This window comes from Camelus ferus, chromosome 19 (assembly GCF_009834535.1).
Source record: "Camelus ferus isolate YT-003-E chromosome 19, BCGSAC_Cfer_1.0, whole genome shotgun sequence".
Lineage (NCBI taxonomy): Eukaryota > Metazoa > Chordata > Mammalia > Artiodactyla > Camelidae > Camelus > Camelus ferus.
In genome coordinates, this window is record NC_045714.1 from 36931022 (window position 1) to 36954070 (window position 23049).

At 45.6% G+C, this 23049-nt stretch overlaps 1 protein-coding gene across 2 annotated transcripts in view; it reads left to right on the plus strand.

Moving 5' to 3' along the window:
* The window catches only part of ZNF341 (zinc finger protein 341), a 37244-nt gene that overhangs the window by 8732 nt on the left and 5463 nt on the right, over positions 1-23049 (plus strand). For both annotated transcript variants that reach the window (XM_032462133.1, XM_032462134.1), the window contains 11 exons: positions 738-887; positions 3476-3727; positions 7179-7374; positions 7976-8066; positions 9726-9919; positions 11415-11605; positions 13423-13631; positions 17768-17864; positions 19433-19565; positions 22338-22449; positions 22704-22774. In XM_032462133.1, coding sequence (XP_032318024.1) covers positions 738-887; positions 3476-3727; positions 7179-7374; positions 7976-8066; positions 9726-9919; positions 11415-11605; positions 13423-13631; positions 17768-17864; positions 19433-19565; positions 22338-22449; positions 22704-22774 — 1696 coding nt within the window. The remainder of the gene's footprint in view (positions 1-737; positions 888-3475; positions 3728-7178; positions 7375-7975; positions 8067-9725; positions 9920-11414; positions 11606-13422; positions 13632-17767; positions 17865-19432; positions 19566-22337; positions 22450-22703; positions 22775-23049) is intronic.

Consider the following 23049-nt stretch of genomic DNA (forward strand, 5'->3'; position numbering starts at 1 on the left):
CTGCACGTTTGACACTCTCTTGTAAGGTCTACTTTTCATCTGAGATTTTTTTTTTATTAATTTGTGTGTTTGCAAGTAATAACATGTTTCCTATCTCCTTTCTAAAAGTTAGAATTCTACAAATCAAAGCCCCTTTGGCACTATTTCTCTCCCCTGCCCCCGGATAACTACTGATGAAAATCCTTCTCAAACTTTTAAGATACTTTCACATACTTACTTAAGTACTCACAGGAATTACACTAGTAGTATTGTTTGAGATTTTTAAAAATAAGACTATATTAAGTACATGTTATTATATAATTTGATTTTCCATGCAATATCTTTTATATGCTGTCTATAGTGTTCTTTCCTTGACTATAGTATATTTTTTAATCCATTCTCCTACTGATAGACATCAAGATTATTTCCAGTTTGTCACTGGTAGAAACAAGGCTCTTGTTTGTGGGCTCCCTGTGGACAGGTGTGTGTTTCTCTAGATTCCAGGAAGTAATTTTTGCTGGGTCATAGGGTATATGCTTTCAGGGAGGTGTCACTTGGTAAATGAGGGAAATGGAGGTTCAGAGAGATGGAGTGACATTCCCAGCGTCACATGGCAGGGAGCAGAAGCAGAGGTGGAAGGTCTGTGGGACTCCAGAGCCCAGATCTTTTGCATCTTGCCCTCTGCTTCCTTCCAGAGCCTCAGACATATTCTTTGTCTCCCTCCCTTCCTCTCTCTCTCTCTCTCTCATCCTGTCCAGATCTCCACATACATTACAGTGCCCCCATCCCCGCTGATCCAGACCCTGGTGCAGGGGAACATCTTGGTAAGCGATGATGTGCTCATGTCCGCCATGTCAGCCTTCACGTCCCTGGACCAGCCCATGCCCCAGGGCCCCCCTCCTGTGCAGGTAAGGAGGTGGCCAGTTTCTCACAGGGTCTTGATTCTAGGCCTACATGTTGACACCTACAGATTCAGAATCTTGTAGAGAGAAGGGAGCTTGGTCCCGGCTCTACCCCAAGCTCAGGAGTGTCAGCCTCCCCTTGGCCAACCCTGCTGTGGATGGGGAAGCTACCACGTCCAGCTGGGACCCAGAACATGACTTTAGGATTTCACAGCCACAGTCCAGCTGTATTGACTCATTTTTATTCTTAATAGAAGAGTTCCATGTCCATTAGAAAAGCCTACTGTATAGCACAGGGGGCTGTATTTAATTTCTTGTAATGAGCTGTAATGGAAAATAATCTGAAAAAAAATATGTATGTATGTATATATATGTGTGTGTGTGTATATATATATATATATATATATATATAAAAAACTGAATTCTTTGCTCTACACCTGAAACTAACATTGTAAATTGACTACACTTAAATAAAAAAGTAAGAATTTAAAAAAAGAAAAACATTAGAAAATACACAAAAGTTTTTTTTTTAAAGCTTAAGTATTCATAATCTTGGAAATAAGGAGACATGGCAACTGACTGCAGTGTGCAGTTCTTAGTTGGATCCTGGATCAGGTGGTGGGAGGGAGCTATAAAGGCCTTCCTGGGACACTTGGGTAGATTAGAATATGGAGGAATTTGAACATTTTAGATAATAGTATTATATCAACATTCAATTTCCTATGTGTAATCATTGTATTGTGATTATGCAGGAGAATGTCCTTGTTTTTAGGAGATGCATCTGAGTACAGTTTTAAGGAACAAAGTGTCATGATGTCTGTAACTAACTTTAAAGTGGCTTGACAAAACACAAGTATATACGTGTGTCTGTACACACACACACATACACACAGACACACATTGCAGATGTGGCCAAATGGTAACAACTGGTGAATTAGATGAAGTATAGTGTTCATTTTATTATTTTAACAATCTTTCTGTAGGTTTGAAATTTTACAGAATAAAAATTGGGAAATCAATCAGTTAGTCAATCACCCTTGCTCCCTCTGCCCAAAGAAAATACTACCAAAAATTTTGGTGTCTGATTTTCCTGACCTTTGACTACAAATATAGATAAAAATAGCTTTCTATTTAAGTATATTTAAAATACTATATATTTTATATAAAATATTGAAAATATGTTTAAAATATTTGACACACATACGCATCTGTATAAATGGATCATGTTATGTGTACTGCTCTGGAACTTGCTTTTCTTACTTTGCTTTTCGTTTAATGTCATTCTCTATCTGTGCCTAAAACCCTATGTCAGTATTTCCTGAAATGTTCCCCAAAACAGTGTCTCCTTGGGATTTTCCAATACAAAAGCAAGAGATCCTTTTTGTATTGGGAAATCAGCCTGGGATGGAGGCATTCTACTTCTTCCCCGCTCTGTGTCTGGGTTTTTCCTGCAGTAAAGAGATACTTTTGCTTTTGTCACCCCAGATTTTTCCCCAAACCTATTTGACTGTGGAACCCAAGGAGCAGCAGTCAAGAGAAGCATCCTTTAATGAAATACTGATCAGCATCATCACTTTAACAGTCACAAAGGATTCCATTCCATTCCATGTGGATGGACCATCCTCTCTTTAGCCAGGCTTCCATGGAAGGACATGTAGGTCACTGCCATTTTTTGCTGTTATAAAAACCACTGGAGTAACATTCATGTATTGATATCTTTGCCCAACTGCTTGATCATATTTATAGAATCAGTTTCTAGAAGTCAGTGGCTGTGTTTTGGGGATCCACAGCCAATACATTCAGTGACTCTCTAGAAAGACTCTCAGGACTCAAGATGGTTGTGCTCATGGCTGTGATTTATCACAATAAAAAGATACACAGCAGGATCAGCAAGGGAAAAAGACCCAGCAGCCTGGAAGAATTCAAAGTTCTTCCAAGTTTCCAATGTTCTCCCCCTTAGGGAAATGGGGAGAGGCTATAGAAGGCACATTTCCCCCCCAGCAGTGAAGAGCAGCAACACACATGCAGTGTTTCTGGGGGAATCACACCTAAGACTCCAAGGCCAGGGCTTTATTGGGGGTTGGTCACATAGGCGCCCAGACACAATGACCAAAACTCCAGATACCCAGATGGGAAGGGAGACGTTCACCATAAACCACATCATTTATGTGAACGGTCTAGGTGAGTTGATACAGTAGGGTCAGTGTCCCTGGTGGGTAGAATAGCCTTATCAACAGAGGGAATCTTCTACAAGGCAGGTTCTCAGATGCCAGTTCAGAGCCAGTCCTACAAGCAAGCCCTTCTAAAAACAACAAAATTACGCCTGCTGTATGAGCTCATTTCTGCACAAGCTAGGCCATTTTTGATGACTTTCATAGAGAAAGGGGGTAGCAGTGCCAGACTGAGGGCTCCTCTGAGTTCTCCCATGACTTTGTTTCCATGCACCCTCTCAACCCCATCCTCTGAGCTGTTCCCACTCGGGGAGTGGCTGTTCTTTCTACATGGCTAGCTAAGGCAAATGTCCTTCCCCAGTGATAAATAAGACAGTTGCTGTCAAGAGGCGTTGACACTTTAATTCTCTCTTCTGATTTCAGAGCAGCCTGAACATGCATTCTGCGCCAAGCTACCTCACCCAGCCCCCGCCTCCTCCCCCACCCCCTCCCCCACTGCCCCCACCTCCACCTCCTCAGCCCCCACCACCCCCACCCCAGAGCCTGGGCCCCCCGGGGCGTCCCAACCCTGGTGGGAATGGCGTGGTGGAGGTATACAGCGCCACAGCACCGCTGGCTGGGAGTGGAACGGTGGAGATCCAGGCACTGGGAATGCAGCCCTACCCACCCCTGGAGGTGAGCAGAGGCTGGGGTTTGGGGTGAAGTGGGAGGAACTGGTCATGGTCATCATGGGTAACTTGAACCTTTTCTGAGGACCAACTGTATGCCAGACATAGTTGGAGATACCCCATGGCGGGCAAAACCAGATCATGGAGTACCACATCATGAGAGAGAAGGACTTTAATCAAGCCATTGTATGTATAAAAGTATAAAATGCAAACCATGAGAAGATGGAATGAAGTAGAGGTTGTAGCAGATATACATGCTGTCCTCAGGGAGTGCTCAGGACAGTCAGAGAATATCTGCCTTTTGGGGAGAAGATTCCAAAAAATTTTCTATGCAAGTGTCTCATATCTGTTGTAACAAGCTAGGTGTATCAGTTAGCTATGGCTGTGTAAGAAATATCCACAAACCCTTAGTGGTATATAGCAGAACATGTTTATTTTTTTCATGTCTATGATGGTCAGCTTGGCAGCTGCTGATTTTTGCTGGGTTCTTTCATGTGTCTGGAGGTTGGTTGGCTCTCGGCTGCTCTAGGATGGCCTGGAGAGGGGTGAGTTATGTGGGGTGACCCAGCTCTTCTCCAGCAAGTTAGCCAGGTATGTTCTCATGGCAGTGCTGGAGGTTGAATAATGTAAGCAGAAATGCTCAAGGCTTATTGAGGCTTAGACTTGTAAGTGACACAACATAACTTCTGTTGGTCAAAGCAGGTCACAAGGCCAGCTTAGATTTAAGGAGTAGGGAGAGATTCCACTTCTTTATCGGAAAAGCTACAAATCACACTGTAATGGGCATGGGTATGGGGAAAGATAAAGGCCATTTAATCAATGTATAGACATACCTTTTATTGTAATTCACAGATATCACAGTTTTTACAAATTGAAGTTCTGCATTGAGCAAGTTAATCAGCAAGTTAAGCCATTTTTCCAACAGCATTTGCTCACCTCATGTCTTTTTGTCACATTTTGGTAATTCTCACAGTATTTCAAACTTTTTCACTATTGTTGTATTTGTCATGGTGACCTGTGATCTTTGATGTTACTGCTATGACTCGCTGAAGGCTCAGGTGATGACTAGCATTTTTTAGCAAGAAAATCAAAAAGTATTTTTCAATTAAGGTTATGTATGTTGTTTTTTAGACATAATGTTGTTGCATACTTAATAGACTACGATATAGTGCAAACATAACTTTTATATGCACTGGGAAACCAAACATTTCACTGGCTCACTTTATTAGGATTTTTACTTTATTGTCGTGGTCTGGAACCGAACCTGCAGGATCTCCAAGATATGCCTGTACCATATGTATCGTATTAGTTCCCTGCTGAGGAGCTCTGAGCTATAAGCAGTCTATTCTCGAGGCACTAAGAGTTCAGAATTTTCCTAGACAGTAGTGCACTTGAGGTCACATTATCTCAGACTCCCCTAGAATCCAGCCATACAGACATTCCATGTCAGGTAGCATCTGTATCTAAAGAGAACTAGACCATGGGATAACCCCACCACCAGTCATGCGATTTTATAAGAGCCTGCAAGGGAATGTGCCCTAGCCTGGGAAAATAAAGCAAGCTCCCGAGGACTGTGTTGAATTTAAAAGAAAAATTAAGTCAGTGAGATGCTGAGAGGACCATGGTGGCCTCATAGACAGAGTGGGCCAGGACGGGGGGAGCTGCCATTGTTTATTGCCCATGTAGACAAGGGGGCTCTTTGAGGGCAGAGCCTAAGTTGTCTTTGATTTTGCATCTTTAGCACCTAGCAGAGTACCTGGCCTGTCGTACATCTATAGTAGGTATCTGAAATAGGATCCTCTGATCTCAGTTTCCTCCCTTCTAGAATGGGAACTCCCTTGCAGAGCTGTGAGGATAATGAGAACTAACCCAGGGGCAGTCATGTTAGTGCTCAGTAATGACTTGACCAATGGGTGAATTCATTCGCTGTGACAGATATTTATTGAGTGCTGTATTGGTCAGTGAAATCAAAACCACTTTAGGTATTTCTGGCAGAGGGATTTAATACAAGAAGTTAAATGCTTACAAAGCTGAGGGAAGGGCTAGAGGAGCAAAAGTCAGGGTGGGCAGGCATCACTGGTTTTCAGGTTCACTGTTGTTGCTCGGCCCTGAGAGCCGGGATGCTGCTGCTGTGCCCAGGGGTTAGGAAACTAGGATTCTGTTGCTGAGGTTCCAGCTGCCTTACCATCCTCAGGGCTGGCAATCAGGAGGGGAATGTAGTGTTCAGCCAACCACTCCTCCAGAACTCATGACTGCAGACCTGCCTGTCTCCCACCATGGCTGCCAGAGAAGAATGGTTTCTACCTCCCTTCTGCCTTCCAAATCTCATTCAGATGCATCTCATGGGCAGAACTTAATCTGTGTTCAGAACCATGCTGGCAAGGGAGTTCAGGAATGTGGTTCCAAGCTTCTCACCTCTGCATTTTAAGGGAGACCATGGAAGAGTGTAGGAATAGTGCCAAGGGCCAACAGACAAGACCCAGCAGAAGCACCAGCCATATTAGATGCCCAGTACCTACATAAATGAATTTGTTCATGCAACAAATACTTATTGAATGCCCACTCTGTGCCAAGCATTGCTCTAGGCCTAGGAATAGAGGAATAAACAAAAGCAGAACAAAAGTCCCTGCTTTCATGAAACTAGGTAGATAATAAAGATAAGTAAGTAAAATAGATAACTTATTAGATAATGATCAGTCTGAAGAGAAAAATAAAGCAGAGAAGGATAGGAAGTGGAATTTTGAATATACTAGCCCACAAAGACTAATGAATGATGAATAGATGAATGAATAAATGATTTCTTCAAAATGCCCCAGTATCATGATGTAAGCTTAGTGGTGACTAAGTTTGAGCAGCTCATAGTTTATTCGGTAATTTCTTGTGGCTTCAGTGTCAATTGTCAGTTGAGGGATGCCTGCTGGTGTGGCATCAGGGGGAGTTAGTTAAGAAGTAGAGCTGCTCGTGAGGGCATAGACCCTTCTGACTTCCTGTACAAGCAAACTACTACTAATAGCAATAGTAATGTCAATAATAACAGCTAATGTTGATTGGGTACTTACTATATGCCAGGCATTGTTCTAAACTCTCTACTTGTTAACTCATTTAATCTTCACTACAACCCAATGAGAGGGGTACTATGATTAGCCCCATTTTACAGATGCAGAAACTGAGACAAAAGTTAAAAGGCTTGCCCAAGCTCACTTAAATGATAAGAAGCAGAGTCAGAATTTGAACCCAGGCAGCATGGCTCCAAAGCTGCCTCTAGCCTGCTGGCTTCATGAAGTTCTCAGGAGTCTTGGGAGTGACTGGGATGACTGAGCCAAGTGGAGGAGTTAGGATGGTGATGTAGGTGGGGGCATGGTTGAGATCAGCCAGGGCCACAGTGAGAGTTCCTCTGGCTGGGGCAGCTCCATCCCTCCTGTCCCAGGGTACTCTCCCTGACTGTTCTGTCCTTCTAGGTGCCGAATCAGTGTGTGGAGGCTCCAGTATACCCCACTCCCCAGGTGTACAGCCCTGGCAAACAAGGATTCAAACCGAAAGGACCAAACCCTGCTGCCCCCATGACCAGCGCCACTGGGGGCACAGTGGCCACCTTTGACTCCCCACCATCACTGAAGACCCGACGGACCAAAAGTTCCAGTGGACTCCCAGAAGGTGGGCCCATGGCCTGCCATGCTTCCTCAGCACTGGCCTATCCACAGGCTGTTTAGTTCCAGTCTTCCCTTTTGTGATAGTTAGGATTAAGTTTCATTGCATATAATGGAAAATCCAAAATAAGAGTGACTTCAAAATGATAGAATTTTGTTGTTCTTTGCAAAACAAGTCCACAGATAGACTGTCTGGAGATCGTATGCCCATATGGTTACCAAGCAGCCTTATTTCTTCTGTCTTTCTGCTCTGCCATCCCTAGAACAAAGCTTCTGTTATCAAGGTGCCTCATCATGTAAGATGGCTGCTGGAGCTCCAGTCATCAATTTTCATATTCCAGACAGTAAGAAGAATGAAAGAGATGTTTCCCAGCTCCCAGAAGTTCTGCATAATACTTTTGCTTACATCTCATTGGTCAACACTTAGTCACATGACCATATCTAGCGGCAAAGGAAGCTGGGAAATGTCTTTTTTAGCCAGGAATGGACCTCCTAGGGTCTGGGCTGTCTGGCCCCAGGTCCAGGGGTAGAGTGGTGGGAAGCTGCCCTTGGCGCCTTCAGTTGTGCCTCCAACCTTAGCATCCCCTTCTTCCCTCTTTGTCTTTCAGCTGCAGGGAAGCCAAAGGCTCAGAAACTTAAGTGTTCATATTGTGACAAGTCATTCACCAAAAATTTCGACCTGCAGCAGCATATCAGAAGGTACCCAGGCGTGGTGAGGCAGGTGGCTCCTATGCAGCCCTGGCTGGGGAGAGGGGCATTCCCAGTGGCAGCAAGACTGCTTTCTCAACCTGGGTGGTGACCAAGGCCCTGTCTGTCCTGTCGTCGTTCTCAGACCTTCAGTCCGGCTCAGGGTGGTTTTCCCTTTCCTCCCTCAGGAGCAGTGGGAAGGCTCTGTGGGGCCTGCCTCCTGTGATGTGGAAGGTCCAGGCAGGAAAGGGGTTGGGGGAGGAAATTTACCTGAATGGATGGAGGCTTCTCAGGAGGGCGGGGTGCCTCAGTTCTCACTTCTGCAGAAAGAGCTGACCTCAAGGACAGCCATGCTCTGTGAATATGGCTACAAGCTCTCTGCTCACTTGGGACTAACCATGACACCTCTTGTCCCAAGAACACGCAAGGAGCCCCTCTGGGCCTCAGGTTTTCCATTGTTAAGTGATACTCACAGAATGGGATACATTGGTACATGAGATGGTTTTAGGTGGTTTATAGATGTGGTGTTGAAAAGTTTTGAAAGACATAAGTGAGAAAATTATTCTCTTTTCAGTTTCTTCCTGTCAAAGGAGAAAGCCTCAATTTGGTACGAGTCTGTCTTTAATGCCTCTCACATACTTGCTCATCTTTTATAACAGAGAGAAAGCAAGCCTCAGATTCCAGCCATGGCAGGCAGCAGCTTCTCTCTAGACCAGGGTTTATCAGCCTGTTGACACATTTTAGAGCACATCATTCTTTTCTGTGGGGCTGTCCTGTGCCCGGTAGAATGCTTAGCAACATTCCTGACCTCTCACCATTAGGTGCCAGTAGCACCCCACATTCCTCAGCTGTGACAACCAAAAACATCTCCAAACATTGCCAGATGTCCCCAAGAGGGAAAAATCAATCTCTGTTGAAAACTGCTGGTCTATACTAGTGCTCATCAGTAGAACTTTCTTCAAAGATGGAAAGGCCCCAAAAGGCACTGTCCACAGGGTAGCCACTAAGCGTAAACGGCTGTTGAGTACTTGAAATGTGGCTAGTATGACTGAGAAACTGATTTTTTTTACTTTATTTTAATTTAATGAATTTAAATTTAGATAGTCCCATGTGGCTTTTGTCTACCTTATTGGATGATGCAGCTATAAACCTTAATAATATTATTATATAGATAATTGTATTTTTCATTACTTTATGACAAGTTTCGTTCGTTTCTGACAAGTGGCTTTTCATATACAGTAACAACAGGAAACTTCATTTTAAATTGTTTTAAGTTTTTAAAAAGTGTGTTGATTTGAAGGAAAATATTGAATAATGGTACAAGTGCTATGCTGTGCCAACTAAGATGTTTTCTCCTTCAAATAACAGAAGTCTCCATATAAATGGGCTTAAACAGTTAGGAAATATTTGATCTCACAGTTAGGGATGGCCACAGAGAAGGTCAGCACCAGGGCTGGTTGATTCAGCAGCTTAGTAATGTCACCAAGAGCCCAGGGTCTGTCTGACTCTGGTCTGCCTGCCTCAGGGATAAGACTTGTCCTCATGGTGTCAGAATGGTGGCCAGGAGCATCTGGATGCTCTGCTCTGGCCCTCCTGGTGGCTGTGAGCTCCTGGGCTGAGGCCACATCCCCATTCCTACACAAAGGTGCTGACAAGCTTTGTCTCCCACAGCCACACTGGTGAGAAGCCCTTCCAGTGCATTGCATGTGGCCGTGCCTTTGCCCAGAAGTCTAATGTCAAGAAACACATGCAGACCCATAAGGTGTGGCCTCCAGGACGCAGCGGTGGCACCGTCTCTCGCAACTCTGTGACTGTACAGGTCATGGCCCTGAACCCCAGCAGGCAGGAGGATGAAGATAGCACAGGTGGGTAGAAGTGGGGAACGCCATTCTCCCCACACCTCTCCTCTGCAGCTTCATAAGTTTTGTTGCTAGCTGTGTGACCCTGGGCAACCTCCTTAACCTCTCTGGGCTTCAGTCTTTTTCATCTATAAAACAAAAATGGAGCATGGATGAAACGAGGGATGACAAATGTACAATATATGTGCATTACTCTAATACTGTACCATGGCAGACATCACTAATAAATCACCTATTCTTTTTTGTTGTTCCTGGATCCTGCCTTAGAATCTGTTTTCAATATAATGCTCCAGGCAATCACTGTCAGTTGACCAAAAATTAAAACCTATTTGACTTTCATGGGCAGATGGTCTCCAGAGACCTTTATACTTTGTAGGATTCTCATCTGAGCCATCACTTGTCTCTGAACTAATGATCCTGTCCCTGATATTGATTTAATTCCTCTCCTCCCTGGGGGTCGAACACTTACTAGGCCTAGAGCAGTGCTGTCTTAACAAATATATAATATAAGCAATATATAGAACTAAACATTTTCTAATAGCTACATAAAAACAAAACAAGATGAAATTAATCTTAACTATATATTTTATTTAACCCAACACATTAATAGTACCATTTTAATATATAATATAAAGAAATTTATAATGAGACATTTTACATTCTTTTTTTATATTAATTTTTTGAACTCCAGGGTGTATTTACATCTTAGCACATCTAGATTTGGACTGGCCACATTTCAAGTTCTCACTTGCCACATGTGGCTCATGGCCACTGTATTGGGCAGCATAAGGCCGGAGCCTTCCTGTGCAGCCCTGTGGGTGAGCAGTGCCAACCACACACAGCTAATGAAGAGGGTGTTCTCTGCAAGCAACATATGCCTACTTTTATATGACCTTCTGGTTTGGACTAGCCCTACTGTGTTTAGCCATTCTGTGTGTGCCCTCTGAGTTCTTGTGAACTCTGGTGAAGAAACCATTTCTTTCCAAATTCCTGTAGTGCCTAGCCCCAAGGGTTCAACCATTGAGCAAACACTTATGGAGGCCTACTGTGTGCCAGGCCACTGGGCCTATGGCGATGAGGTCCGAGGCCCCTGTCCTCAGGGAGATTGAGGGAAAGGCAACTAAACAGATGGTTGTAATCAGAAAAAGGAGCTGGGAGGCATCATGAGCACAGCTCGGAGTGATATTCAGGGTTGTTAACAACCACAGAGAGGTCTAGAGTGTCCGAGGGGGAGGCCTGCAAGGGGATTGGAGGCAATAGCTATTCATCCATGGGAGTGTAAATATTCAGTATTTAAGCCCCTGGGGCGGTTCTGTCTGCACACCAGCTGCGCATGAATGCAGTGCCTTCAGTATGTCGTCCAACACCGAGCACGTGGTAGGTGGCGGGGTGGATGCAGCGGAGCACACAGTGGGTGCTCTAGGAATCCTTCCCGAGTGGCAAGTCTCTCTGTCCTGACTCTTTGTTTCTCAGTGAATTGCCTCTCTGGCTTTCTCCACAGGGTTGGGCCAGACCCTGTCAAGCACCCCACAGCCCCAAGCCTTGCCCTCAGCAGGCGAGGATGAGGGTGACAAGCTGGAGGCCAAGCAGGTGGTCCTCATTGATAGCTCCTACCTGTGCCAGTTCTGCCCCAGCAAGTTCAGTACCTACTTCCAGCTCAAGTCCCACATGACCCAGCATAAGAATGAGCAGGTAGGTGGGTGCTGGGTAGCAGGGGGGCTGTTTTTGGGGAAAATCACAGAAAACTGACTCAAACTGGCTTAAGCAATTAGGAAGTTTGTTTCCTCTCATAACAAGCTGTCAAGATAGGGCAACTCTGGGCCTGAGACAATGAGTTGACTCAGCAACAAGACCCTGTGTGTTTCTATCTCTTGTCTCTACTATCTTAGGGTTTGGACTTGTCCTCTACTGATGGTTCACCTGTGGTCCTGTGATGGTGGTTGCTTTTTCTCAGCAGAAGTCCAGACACAGTATTATCCATGAGCATACAGGGGTTATGTTTTCGTGTCTTCTTTCAGAGCAAGGAAACCTTTCCCAGAAACTTTCTGTAGCCTTCTCGTTGGTCAGAGCCAGTAAATGTGTTCTATCGCTTAGGAATGCATTGTTATGCTATAAATAATAGATAACAGGTTTTATTTCTCTCACATCACAAAAGGTCCGTAAGTAGACAGTGTTGGGCTTATATAGCAGGTCAGATAATACATCATCATAGACTCTGAGTTCTCCTGGCTTTCTGCTCTGCCATCTTTAGCATGTGGCATTTATCCTCAATGTTGCAGGATGGATGCTATACCTCCAGCCATCACATCTGTATTCTAGTCAGGACAAATGCAGAAGTCAGAGAGGACTTCTAGGAAGCTTTTTCCTTTTTGTTCTAGGAGTCATACCTTCCCCAAAGACTACTGCCTAGATATCATTGGCAAGAAAGGAGTCATATGGCTGACACTTGTTGCAAGGGAGCCAGGGGATCAAGGGTTTTAACTAGGCATGTTGCCACTCTGAGCAAATGAAGGTTCACTTTGTTAGGAAGAAGGAGCATGTGGAATTGAAACCCTGAATATGCCATGCAACCCTAACTGTCTCACAACCCTATAAGGAGTACATACTACTTGTCAAAGTATAATTTTCAAAATGTGAATAACATAATTCTCATACAAATAGCATAGTGAACATGAGTCAGAATTTTACTTACCTCGTAAATGAGGGAACTGGAAGCCAGTCAAAGAGAATATGAAACACTGATATCTATACCCATATATAACTATGTTAGTGAAAAAAAGGAATCCTGAAATAAGATTGCTAAATTTGACACAAATCTGGTTAATATCCTACAGGGCAACAAAACCCGTAACCTTTGGGGTTATCTTTTCCACATGACAGAAATCATTTACATTGGATCAGTTTTCTACAAGTGAACATTTAACTTTAGAGTTTGGGTCTTAATCAGCAGTAAACAGTCAAAACAAGTCACATCACCCAGAGAGTGAGATAACCCTTGGTGTCTTAACTGCCTTAACCTAACTGCTTGCTAGACAGCAGTTCTCAAAGTGAGGTCCCGGACCAGCAGCTTCAGCATCACCTGGGCACTTGGTGGGAATGCACGTATTCAGGCCACCCAGACCAGCTGAATCAGTTATTCTGGAAGTGGCACAATGTGTTACTATGATGCACGCTCAGGTTGGAGAGCCACTGTTGTAGTGCGACATTGGAAGGACATGATGTCATCTTTTCACATCCTTTCAGGATGGTATCATTCTGGGTTTTGGATAATTTTTCTAAGTATATCTAGGACACACAGAGCCTGCGGGAAGGGTCGTGGGGCTGTTGTGACTGGCTGAGAGGAGGGGACCTTCTGATCAAAATAAAACCAGGGCTTCAGCAGCAGGGCCACAGGGGAACAGCAGTTGGATCTCCCACCAGCAGCATTTGAGGTGGATGCCACAGGGTTGGGGGTGGCAGTGGAGGCAGCTCTCCTACCTTCCCTCACCTGCTCTGCCTCTTCCCTCAAGGTGTACAAGTGTGTGGTCAAAAGCTGCGCACAGACATTCCCGAAGCTCGACACATTTCTGGAGCACATCAAGAGCCACCAGGAGGAGCTGAGCTACCGCTGCCACCTCTGTGGCAAGGACTTCCCCTCACTGTACGACCTGGGCGTGCATCAGTACTCACATAGCCTCCTGCCGCAGCACAGCCCCAGGAAGGACAACGCTGTCTACAAGTACGTGCCCTCCCACTTCCCTCTTCCGGCAGAGAGCCTGGGGTCTGCTCCCTCGGTCATTCTGACTGCTCAGGACCAGTGAGACATCTCAAAGGGCCCCGGGATCCAGCCTGGCAGAGTGGGTTCTGCCCCTTGGCACTGATGGAGGAAAAGATGCCGGCCCTCCCTGTATCATTCTTCAATGTGGCAGACATTTATCCTAAAAAAAAAAAACAAAAACCTCAATAAAGGGAAGCCAATCTTTCCTTGTTTGTAGCAGAAAAAAGATTTTTCCCCCGAAGGTAAAATACTATGAAAATAGTATTATTTCTGGTAATCTACAAAATTTAGGTTACAGTTTGGAATGATGCACTGATTCTTACATGAAAAAATGAACAAGGACATATTTGAAAGCAAAAATCATGAAAATAAGTTTCATTTGTTTTATAATCCATGATATTTAGAATTCAAGTTGAAGCTATATGCTGATTCTGGGAATGAACAAGGGATGAACCACGTGTAGATTTTATTTCGGGTGATTTTTTTCTGAGAATCCTGTATATCGCTTTAGTCTCCTGTTTCAGTCATAAAAAGGGTCCCTTTGGTGGAAATGATGAAGGACTCCCTCAGTTTTGCCACGTGCTTTTAGTCCTTAGATCTTCAAATCATTCCCTTTGGAGCTACTAATCCTGTGATCATCCTTGTGGAGTGTCTCTACCTTCTTTGCTTTCCTGTCCCTCTTGCAGACTCTCCTTTGCTGATGGTGTCATTTGCAGATACCCACCATCATTTTCATGACTTGGTGGAATCGCTCATTTTTGCCCCACGTTCATTTTGCTGCGCATTTGTCCTGTGTCTTCTGGGATCAGCTGCCTCCCAAAGCCTAGCATGCAGTGCGTGGGGATAGGTGCCAGTGAGAAACAAGTGAGGGGTGTTGTGTGGGGACTCCTTCCAGTTCATTAGTGAATGTTTTCGTGTTAGAATGGCTTTTGCATCTCTCTACAAACTTGTATCTGCAGGAACTTGGCTGACAACCTCTGTTAATGGGGTCCCCCTGTAACTCTGGGCTGAGGCTTCTGGGGTTCAGAAATAAGTAAATACAGACCTTGAGTTTAGAATGCATAGGCTGCTTAGGGCAACAAATATGTATTCTTATCATATACTGTGATAAAATCATAAATCCTAAGCATATGTATATAAAGTACAGAAGTACTGTGGTGGGAGATAGGGCAGAGGTGTCCTAGGAGCAATGATACCTGAACTGGTTTTTGAAGAATGAGTAGGAGTTTGCCAGGTAGGCAATGGGTGGGGTGGAGTGCGTTCCTAGCAGGAGGAACAGCAAGTGTACAGATGTAAAGTAAAATAGCAAGTAGTTCAGAATGACTGTTCTGTAGAATGGAGGTGGGAGGGGGTATTTAGATGGGGCCTGGGGGAGAGAGTGAGGCTGGGGCATGAGGGCCTTGAAGAAATCACAAGGACTTTGAGGAGTTGGCAGAGGGACTGGGACTCAAGAAATGGGGTGATGGGCACTGGCCCTGGGAGAGACTGGGGAATGGGGCCAGAGAGGCTGCAAAACTAGGTGAAGCTCTGACCAGCTAAGGGGTAGGTATTTCTGAGTCAGAATGAATAGTTCACATTTGTGCTCAGAGGGCATTTTCTTTTTCTTTTGCCCTTCCAATCTGTGGATTATCTGTGAGTTTCTATAGCTGTGTGGCTCTCTCTGGGGTGCGATGCCAAGTAAAAGGAAGGGAGCACCTACTATGTGCCAAACTCTGACTTAGGGACATTGATCCCTGCAATCTGGGAGGTAGGTTGTGTCAATCAGCTCTGGCTCCTGTAACAAAATGTTATAGACATATGAGAGGAGCGGGGATCGGGGGGTGCCCTCTCTCTCTGGTCTTTTCTTATAGGAACACTAATCTCATCAGGAGGACCTGACACTCAAGATCTCATCCAAACCTATTCACCTCCCAAAGGCTCATCTACAAATACCAACACATTGAGGGTCAGGACTTCAACATATGAATTTTTTTTATTTATTTATTTATTTATTTATTTATTTATTTATTTATTTATTTATTTATTTATTTATTTATTTATTTATTTATTTATTTATTTATTGTATTTTATCATGGTACTGGAGATTGAACCCAGGACCTCGTGCATGCTAAGCATGTGCTCTACCCACTGAGCTATAACCCCCACCCCCTTCAACATATGAATTTTAGAGGGTCACAGTTTAGTCCATAGCAGTGTTGTTCTCCCAGTTTTGAAGGTGAAGGCACTGAGGCTCAGAGAGGAGAAGTGACCTGCCCACCAGAGTAACAATGTCAGCACAGAGCTGGAATTGAAACTCTTGTCTAGGACCTTGGAAGCCTCATAGCTCTGGTTTTGGAGTTTTCAGGCTGAGGATTGAGCCCAATTCTGATAGCCTTGTGATTGCAGTCAGTCACTTCTCTCAGGTTCTCTTGCCAGGATTAGAGTGTCAGAGGGCCTTTGTAGCCATCGGATCTGCTGGCCCCAAAGTCAGGTTTGGGTTTCTCTGATTTGACCTCCTGGTGGATCTAGGATCAGCACTTTTGGCAGGAGTATCAAGTGATGCTATGTATTTCTCCCCACGTTGTACCAGGAGATGCTTGATGCTGGTTGAGCCCGTCACTGGGGAGTTACCTTGCATGACTCAGTTCAGGTGGCGTTTCTGGCAGGAAGGTTTAATTTCAATGGTATTTAAGCTAAGCCGCCTCCCACACAAACCTGTGCCTCCTTGCCACTGCCAAAGTCTGTGCGATTCCCACCCTCTCCTCCCACCAAGCTTGCGAGCCCTCTGCCTTCCTGGTAGCTTTGTTCCCACCCCACCTCCTCTTTCTTTCTTTCCATCTGGAGGCATTTAGCCTGTGGTTTTCAGGGTGTGGAGTGAGAGGGGCCCACCACAGGTGCAGCCTGCCCGCAGGTTTCCCAGTGGCCCTGGCGTACAGATGGCAGGGCACACATTTCTTTTTTTGGCATGAATTGCCCATCTACCTCTGGTATGCCTCACTGGTGCTGCATTGTAAGTGGATCCATTTGCTGGTGAATGTTTTCATGGTGGGGTCTTTTCCTCAGAGTGGCTTGTGGCCTGAAACTGCTGTTTTGGGGGCATGTTAACCAGAATAATGTTAAGAGTGAAGACTGTGTTTATGAGCTGTTTGGCACCCCTGTGTCCTTTGACTCTTGTGATAATCTTAAGAATGACTGAGGGGCAGGTCCATTTGGAATTCCTACCCCGTTTAATGGATGAGGAAACTGAGGGTCAGAGATGGGAAGGAGCCAGGCCTGGATCCTTGTCTGTCTGACTCTTTCATATAACAGATTGTCACTGGTGCTCAGGACAGGTTATGAACAGGACAGATATGATCCTGGCCTCCAGAGCCCACTTGCTGGTGGAGGAGACAGATAATAATCAAGTAAGTAAATCAATAAAATAATTCCAGGTAATAAGTGCTAAGAAGAAAATAAAACTGGGTAACAAAGTAGGGAGTGGCTAGGGATGGGCTGTGGGGCAGCTTGAGACAGGGTGGTCAGGGAGGGCCTCTCTGAGGACATAGCATTTGAGCTGAGACATGAAGGATGAAAGGTGCCTCCCAGGAGAAGACTTCGGGAAGAGTGTTCCAGATCATAGGAACAGCATGTGCAAATGCCCTGAGGTGGGATTGAACTTGGTGTGTTCGAGGTACATTAAGGAGGCCAGGGTAGCTGGAGCAGAGTATGTGTGATGGACAGTGGAGAAAGGTGAAGGTGGAAGTATGACTGGTCAGACCAGTAGGGCCTTATAAGTCAACGTGGGGACTTTTAAGTAAGAGTGTGACATGGTCTAATTTTAATTTTTAAAGACTCCTGCTGACTCCCCTGTGGAGAATGGACTACAGGGTGTGAGTTAGGGCAGGGTGAAGGCTACTGCTCATGCCCTAGAGCTAGAGATGATGACAACTTGGACCAAGATGGAGACAGTGGCAAGCAAAAAGAGTGGACTGATTGGAGAATGAATTAGTTGTAGGGTTTTGCCTCCTGATGTCAGAGGAGGGGAGGGGCTGACTCCCACGTCTGCTGGGAGAGCCCAGCCCCAGGGATCCAGCCAGTACACACGTGGCTCTCTCACTTCTCTGTTCCTTCTCATTTAGGTGTGTCAAATGCGTTAATAAGTACTCCACCCCGGAGGCACTGGAGCACCACCTGCAGACTGCCACTCACAACTTCCCCTGCCCGCACTGCCAAAAGGTGACAACCCCTGCCCTTTCCCCCTAAGACCCTGCCATCTCCTTCTCCTCTCCTACCTCAGTACATGTGGGCCAAGTTTGGGGTTGTCTCCCCAGACAGCACTTCATCTTTGAAGAGTGAGAGCTCTGCCTGGCCTGTCTTACCCACTGGACACCACCCGTGACCATTCTGGATCTGCTGCTGGGCTGAGCGGTCCAGGCCAGGCTGATGAGTGAGGCCTCTTCATGAGCCCTTGACCGCATGGGACCAGACCCAGCATCTGAACAGTGGCCTCCAGCTTCCTGATGTCTTGTTGTCCTTGTTATTATTATTGGTTCTTCTTTTCAGTGGATCTGAAAGCCCTCATTGTCCCTTAATTGTCATCAAATATCCAGACAGTGTTCCATTTTCCACTTGTCCCTAAAACATCACAATTTTTTTAAAGTTTGTTTGTTTCAATCAGGCCCATATATTGTGATTGGTTGATAGACCCAAGTTCCTGTTAATCTACAGGCTCCCCCCATCAGTGCTCCTTTCTTTTTTTTTCCCCCTTTTAATTTATTTGTTGAAGAAACTGGGCCATTGGTCCTGTGGAGTTTCCTGAAGTCTGGATTTTGCTGATTGCATCCCCCTGATGTGTTTAACTGGTTTCTTTGTTCTACTCATTTTCTTACAACCTTACATGGAAGATTTTCCGGGACAGCCCTGGTTTCACTTCTCCCTCATTGTAGATGTTTCTTATTATACAGCCTAATTTGGGGTTTTGAAATTTGTGGTCCGAATAAAAGTTATCATGAATTAGCAAGAACCACATGCCAGATACTGTTCTGAGCATGTTATCTTAACTGACTCATTTAACCCTAGGAGGTAGGCATAGCCCCATTTTATAGACAGGGAAACCAAGGCACAGAAAAGTCACCCAGCTGGGAAATGGTGGGGCTAATAAGTAGCTGGGTCTGTGCCCTTGACCACATGGAATGAAAAAAAATGAATGCCCTTCCTATGCCTGGTGAGGAAGGAGATTTTGGCTGCTGTATTTTCTGGCTTTTCATTACCTTTCCATTTATTTCTTCAGTTATTTGTTCATTTTTTCATTCATTCCTTTGCTCATCATTCATTTGACTCAGGCCCTGTGCTGGGGAATGAAAAACCCCTCTCCGCAGTCTTGGAGATTCCGTATGAGCGAAGGGCTGTGATTCAGTGGGTTAGATGCTGACTTGAAAAATGTGGGTGCATATTCAAGGGCAGGATTTGCTTTGCCTGGTATGGCACTGAGCAGTCATGGAGGGCTTCACAGAAACAGTGACAGCTGAGTTGGAAGAGTAGGAGTTTGTCAGGCTGAGAGAGAAAGCCTCTCTGGACAGAAAAAACAGACTGGACAGAAGCTCAGAGCTTCTTGAGTGTGTTTTTTGGGTAAGGACTGGGAGCTGTGACGTCCTCAGGGCTCAGCTTGGTACTGTGGGCCCTGGTCCTTGGTGGGCAGAAAGGAAGGTGTTTCCATCAGGGCTGGTAACGAGGGGCCCCTTGAGCTCAGAATGTGGCAAGGGCTGGTGAGTCAGACCTGACGCCGCTGACTCCTGTTCTGCCAGGTGTTTCCTTGTGAGCGCTACCTGCGGCGTCACCTCCCCACCCATGGCAGTGGGGGCAGGTTCAAGTGCCAGGTGTGCAAGAAGTTCTTCCGGCGGGAGCACTACCTCAAACTGCACGCTCACATCCACTCAGGTGGGTACCCTGCCCCCCGACCAACTCCTGCTCAGTCCCCCTTCCCCTTCCCCCAACCTCTCTCTATTCCTCCTCCCCATCCCCCTCCTGGCCCTCCCCCTCCCTCTCTTTATCCCCCTCCCCATCTCCTTCCTGGCCTCCTCCCCACCTGCTCTCTCAAGTGAACAAGGGGTTCCAACCAACACTAGGGTAGAGATGAGCCTCTGGAGGCTGTTGGGGGACTCTTGGCTCTGCCCCTGACAGTCACCCCCCAGGACCATTCAGAGCCCCTGGAGGTGGGGGTGCTGTTCTCCATGCAAAATTCCCTCCCAAACCTGAATAAAACCACCTCTCCTTAGTTCCCCAGTTGAGACATGCTGACATTTTATTTTTTTAATTAAAAATTTTTTTTATTAGTTAAAAAATTCTATTTTGTTTTCCACTGAAAAGGATCTAAACATGGAGAAAACCTGAGGAGAAAATCTTTGCCAGGATAAAAGCATATATGTGAAACAAATCCCCTTTTCACCTCAGATGGACAATCCAAATGTAATGTTTTGTTTTGGTTTGGTTTTTATTGTGATGTATGGTAAAAAATACATTTTACATGCAACCCAGGAAACACATATATACACACAAAGTGTATTGAAACAAGAGTTTCACAAGACAGTATTTTCTATCCATATAGTTTTATTTTTTAAAATAACCACCATCAGGTTGTGACTTCGAGTTTGCAATTTGAAAAGTACTCCTAATTGCCCTCCCCAAAGAGAATTGCTGTTAGTGGTCTCGTCTGGGTCATTCTAGTTTTATTTTACCTCTATACAAAGCACTTGCTTATTTTTACACAAGTGAGCAGATATTATAACTCTATATGTACCTTTTTTACTTCATTTATCAATGCACCTTGAAGATGTTTCTACTAGCATCTTCTTTTTCTCAGCTACGTACTATTGTGCATTTATCATCTTTGATTTAATCATTTCCATGTGGATGGACACTTAAATTATTTTTTCAGCTGTTAGTTTGTACACATAATGCTGTGTGGGTCTCTTGACAAGCTTTTGGGAGCATTATCTGTAGTGTATATTCCTAGCAATGGAAATGCTAAGTTAAAATGTATATGCAGTACTGAGTTTCAGTTTGGGATCATGAAGGAGTTCTTGAGATGGATGGTGGTGATGGCTGCACAACAATACAAATGTACTTAATGCCACTGAACTGTACAGTTAAAGATGGTTTAAATGGTCAATTTTATGTCTATTTTACCACGATAAAAGAAGAAAAAAAATAAATGCATTTGCAATTTTGGTAGATATTGCCAAATTGCTTTCTTCACGGTTTTTAAAATTATTATTATTCAAAAGTAATACATGCTTATTGTAAGAGCATATGGGAAGGAAGCAGTATTGAAGTACCTGTAGAAAAATGTTGAATTCCTCCTTCAAATCCTAATTGCTACTGAGAGTTTGGTGTGTTCCCTCCCTAGCTTTCTCCTTGCATATTTTGTGTATATTCAAACACATATGGCCAGGGCTTTTTTGGAGGATGAGGATTGTATTTTTTTCTAACAAAAGTGGGACTGTTTTAAGCTGTCCTATGGTTTTCTTTTCCCCCTAGCAATATGGCCAGTAGATCTTTCCAGATCAGGAAACACAGACTGACCTTAATCTTTTTAGTGACTGCAGAACATTTCATTGTAAGGACCAGAATTTCCTCAGTCACTGGGTTGGGATCTTTCAAAAGTACTTTATTCATTCCAGAGGGAGAACAGAGAGGAAATAATGGCAGGAAATAAAACATTCCAGTAATAGCCCTGTTTCAAAGGGCAGGTTGTGACCCATAACCCCTGTAAGGAGAGAGCTGCTTTCCACGCCCCACCCTCAGCCCCGCCCATGAGTTCTGCAGCAGATGACCTGGGGCATCTCAGGTGGGCTTGGGCACATTGCTGCACTGGAATCTTAGTCCCCCCAAATACCAGGTGTAGACCGTGAACCTCAGTCTTCTCATCTAGTACTTTCCTGATGATTTGTTGCAAGGATTCAACTAGATAAGGTGTAAGGGCCCTGTGGTGGGCCCTGTTTCAGCAAGTGTCACTCAGCTCAGACCTTAGACTCATCCTTGACTCTCTTCCTCTCACGCTCCACAGCCAGGCCATTGGCAGGGCTGCCGATTCTGCTTTCTGGACTTTGCCTGTACTTGGCCACTTCCCATCTCTTGCACCAGCCTCCTTCCTTCCTGCCTCCACCCTCACCCTCTCAGGCTGTTCTCTCCATGTAGCCAGAGGGAGCCTGTGAAACTCTCAAGTCTGATCCTGTCCCTCCTCTGCTCAGCCCCTCTGCTGGCCTCTCATCTTGCTCAGAGTAAAACCCTTGGCCTTCCAGGGCCTCCCTGTTGGGCCTGGCTGCCTTGCCTACCTCATCTTCTGCCTCGTTATCCCTCCCCTGCTCCATTCCCGCCACACAGGCCTCCCAGTTGTTCCTCAGACACACCAGGCGCCCCCACCTCTCCTCCTGCCTGGGACCCTCACTCCCAGATTTCTGCATAGCTCTCTCCCTTACCACCTCAGGTCTCACTTCAGATGTTACCTCATCAGAGAGGCCTTTCCTGACCATCCTATCTGAAAAAGCCCCCTCTTCTTGGCAAAACAGAGTCTGGAGGAATGAGAGAGGCTGTGTTCCCCCAGGCCACCTCCCTAGAGGAGTTACTGCCCTCTAGTGGGGACTCCTGTACCCCATATTCAGATTCCCTCTCATGGGACCCTTGGTCCCCCAACTGTGTTTCCTGATGCAGGTGAGAAGCCCTACGAATGCTCAGTGTGTGAGTCTGCATTCAACCGCAAGGACAAACTGAAGAGACACATGTTGATCCATGAGCCATTCAAGAAATACAAATGCCCCTTCTCGTAAGTAGAGAGTGGCGTGGGTGGGAGGGGGCAGAAGACCCAGCTGTGGGACAGACGAGGGGCAGGGCTGAAGGCTGAAGGTCCTCTCTTCTTTTGTCCTGTCCTGGGTCCTGCCTGGCTGCTTTGCTCCCCACCGCCCCCTGCTTCCTTGCCCAGCCCTGAGGGTGGATGAGGGAGTCCCTCCTGCCCAGGGGAGCAGAGGAGCCAACAAGAAAATCCTGACCAGCGCTCCTGATCAGTGTTTTGGATTCTAGGACACACACGGGCTGCAGTAAGGAGTTCAACCGGCCAGACAAACTGAAGGCTCATATCCTCTCCCACTCTGGTAAGTCGCTCCTGGACCTCCCAGAGGGTCTGGATCAGCTCAGGCCCCCTGGGGTAGGCCCCCCAGAAAGAGCAGACACATCCCATGAGGCTTATTATCGCTGCCTGGTACATTCCAGCCAACAGACTTTCACTCCCGTGAGCCGTGAGCGCAGCCTGTGTTAGGATTTTCAGGTGTACAGAGGTGAGTCAGACACAGTCGCCCAGGAAGCTGACTCGAGAGGAGATGACTGTATATCAGAGAGACACCCACTGTGATCGAGGTGTGGGTCAGGT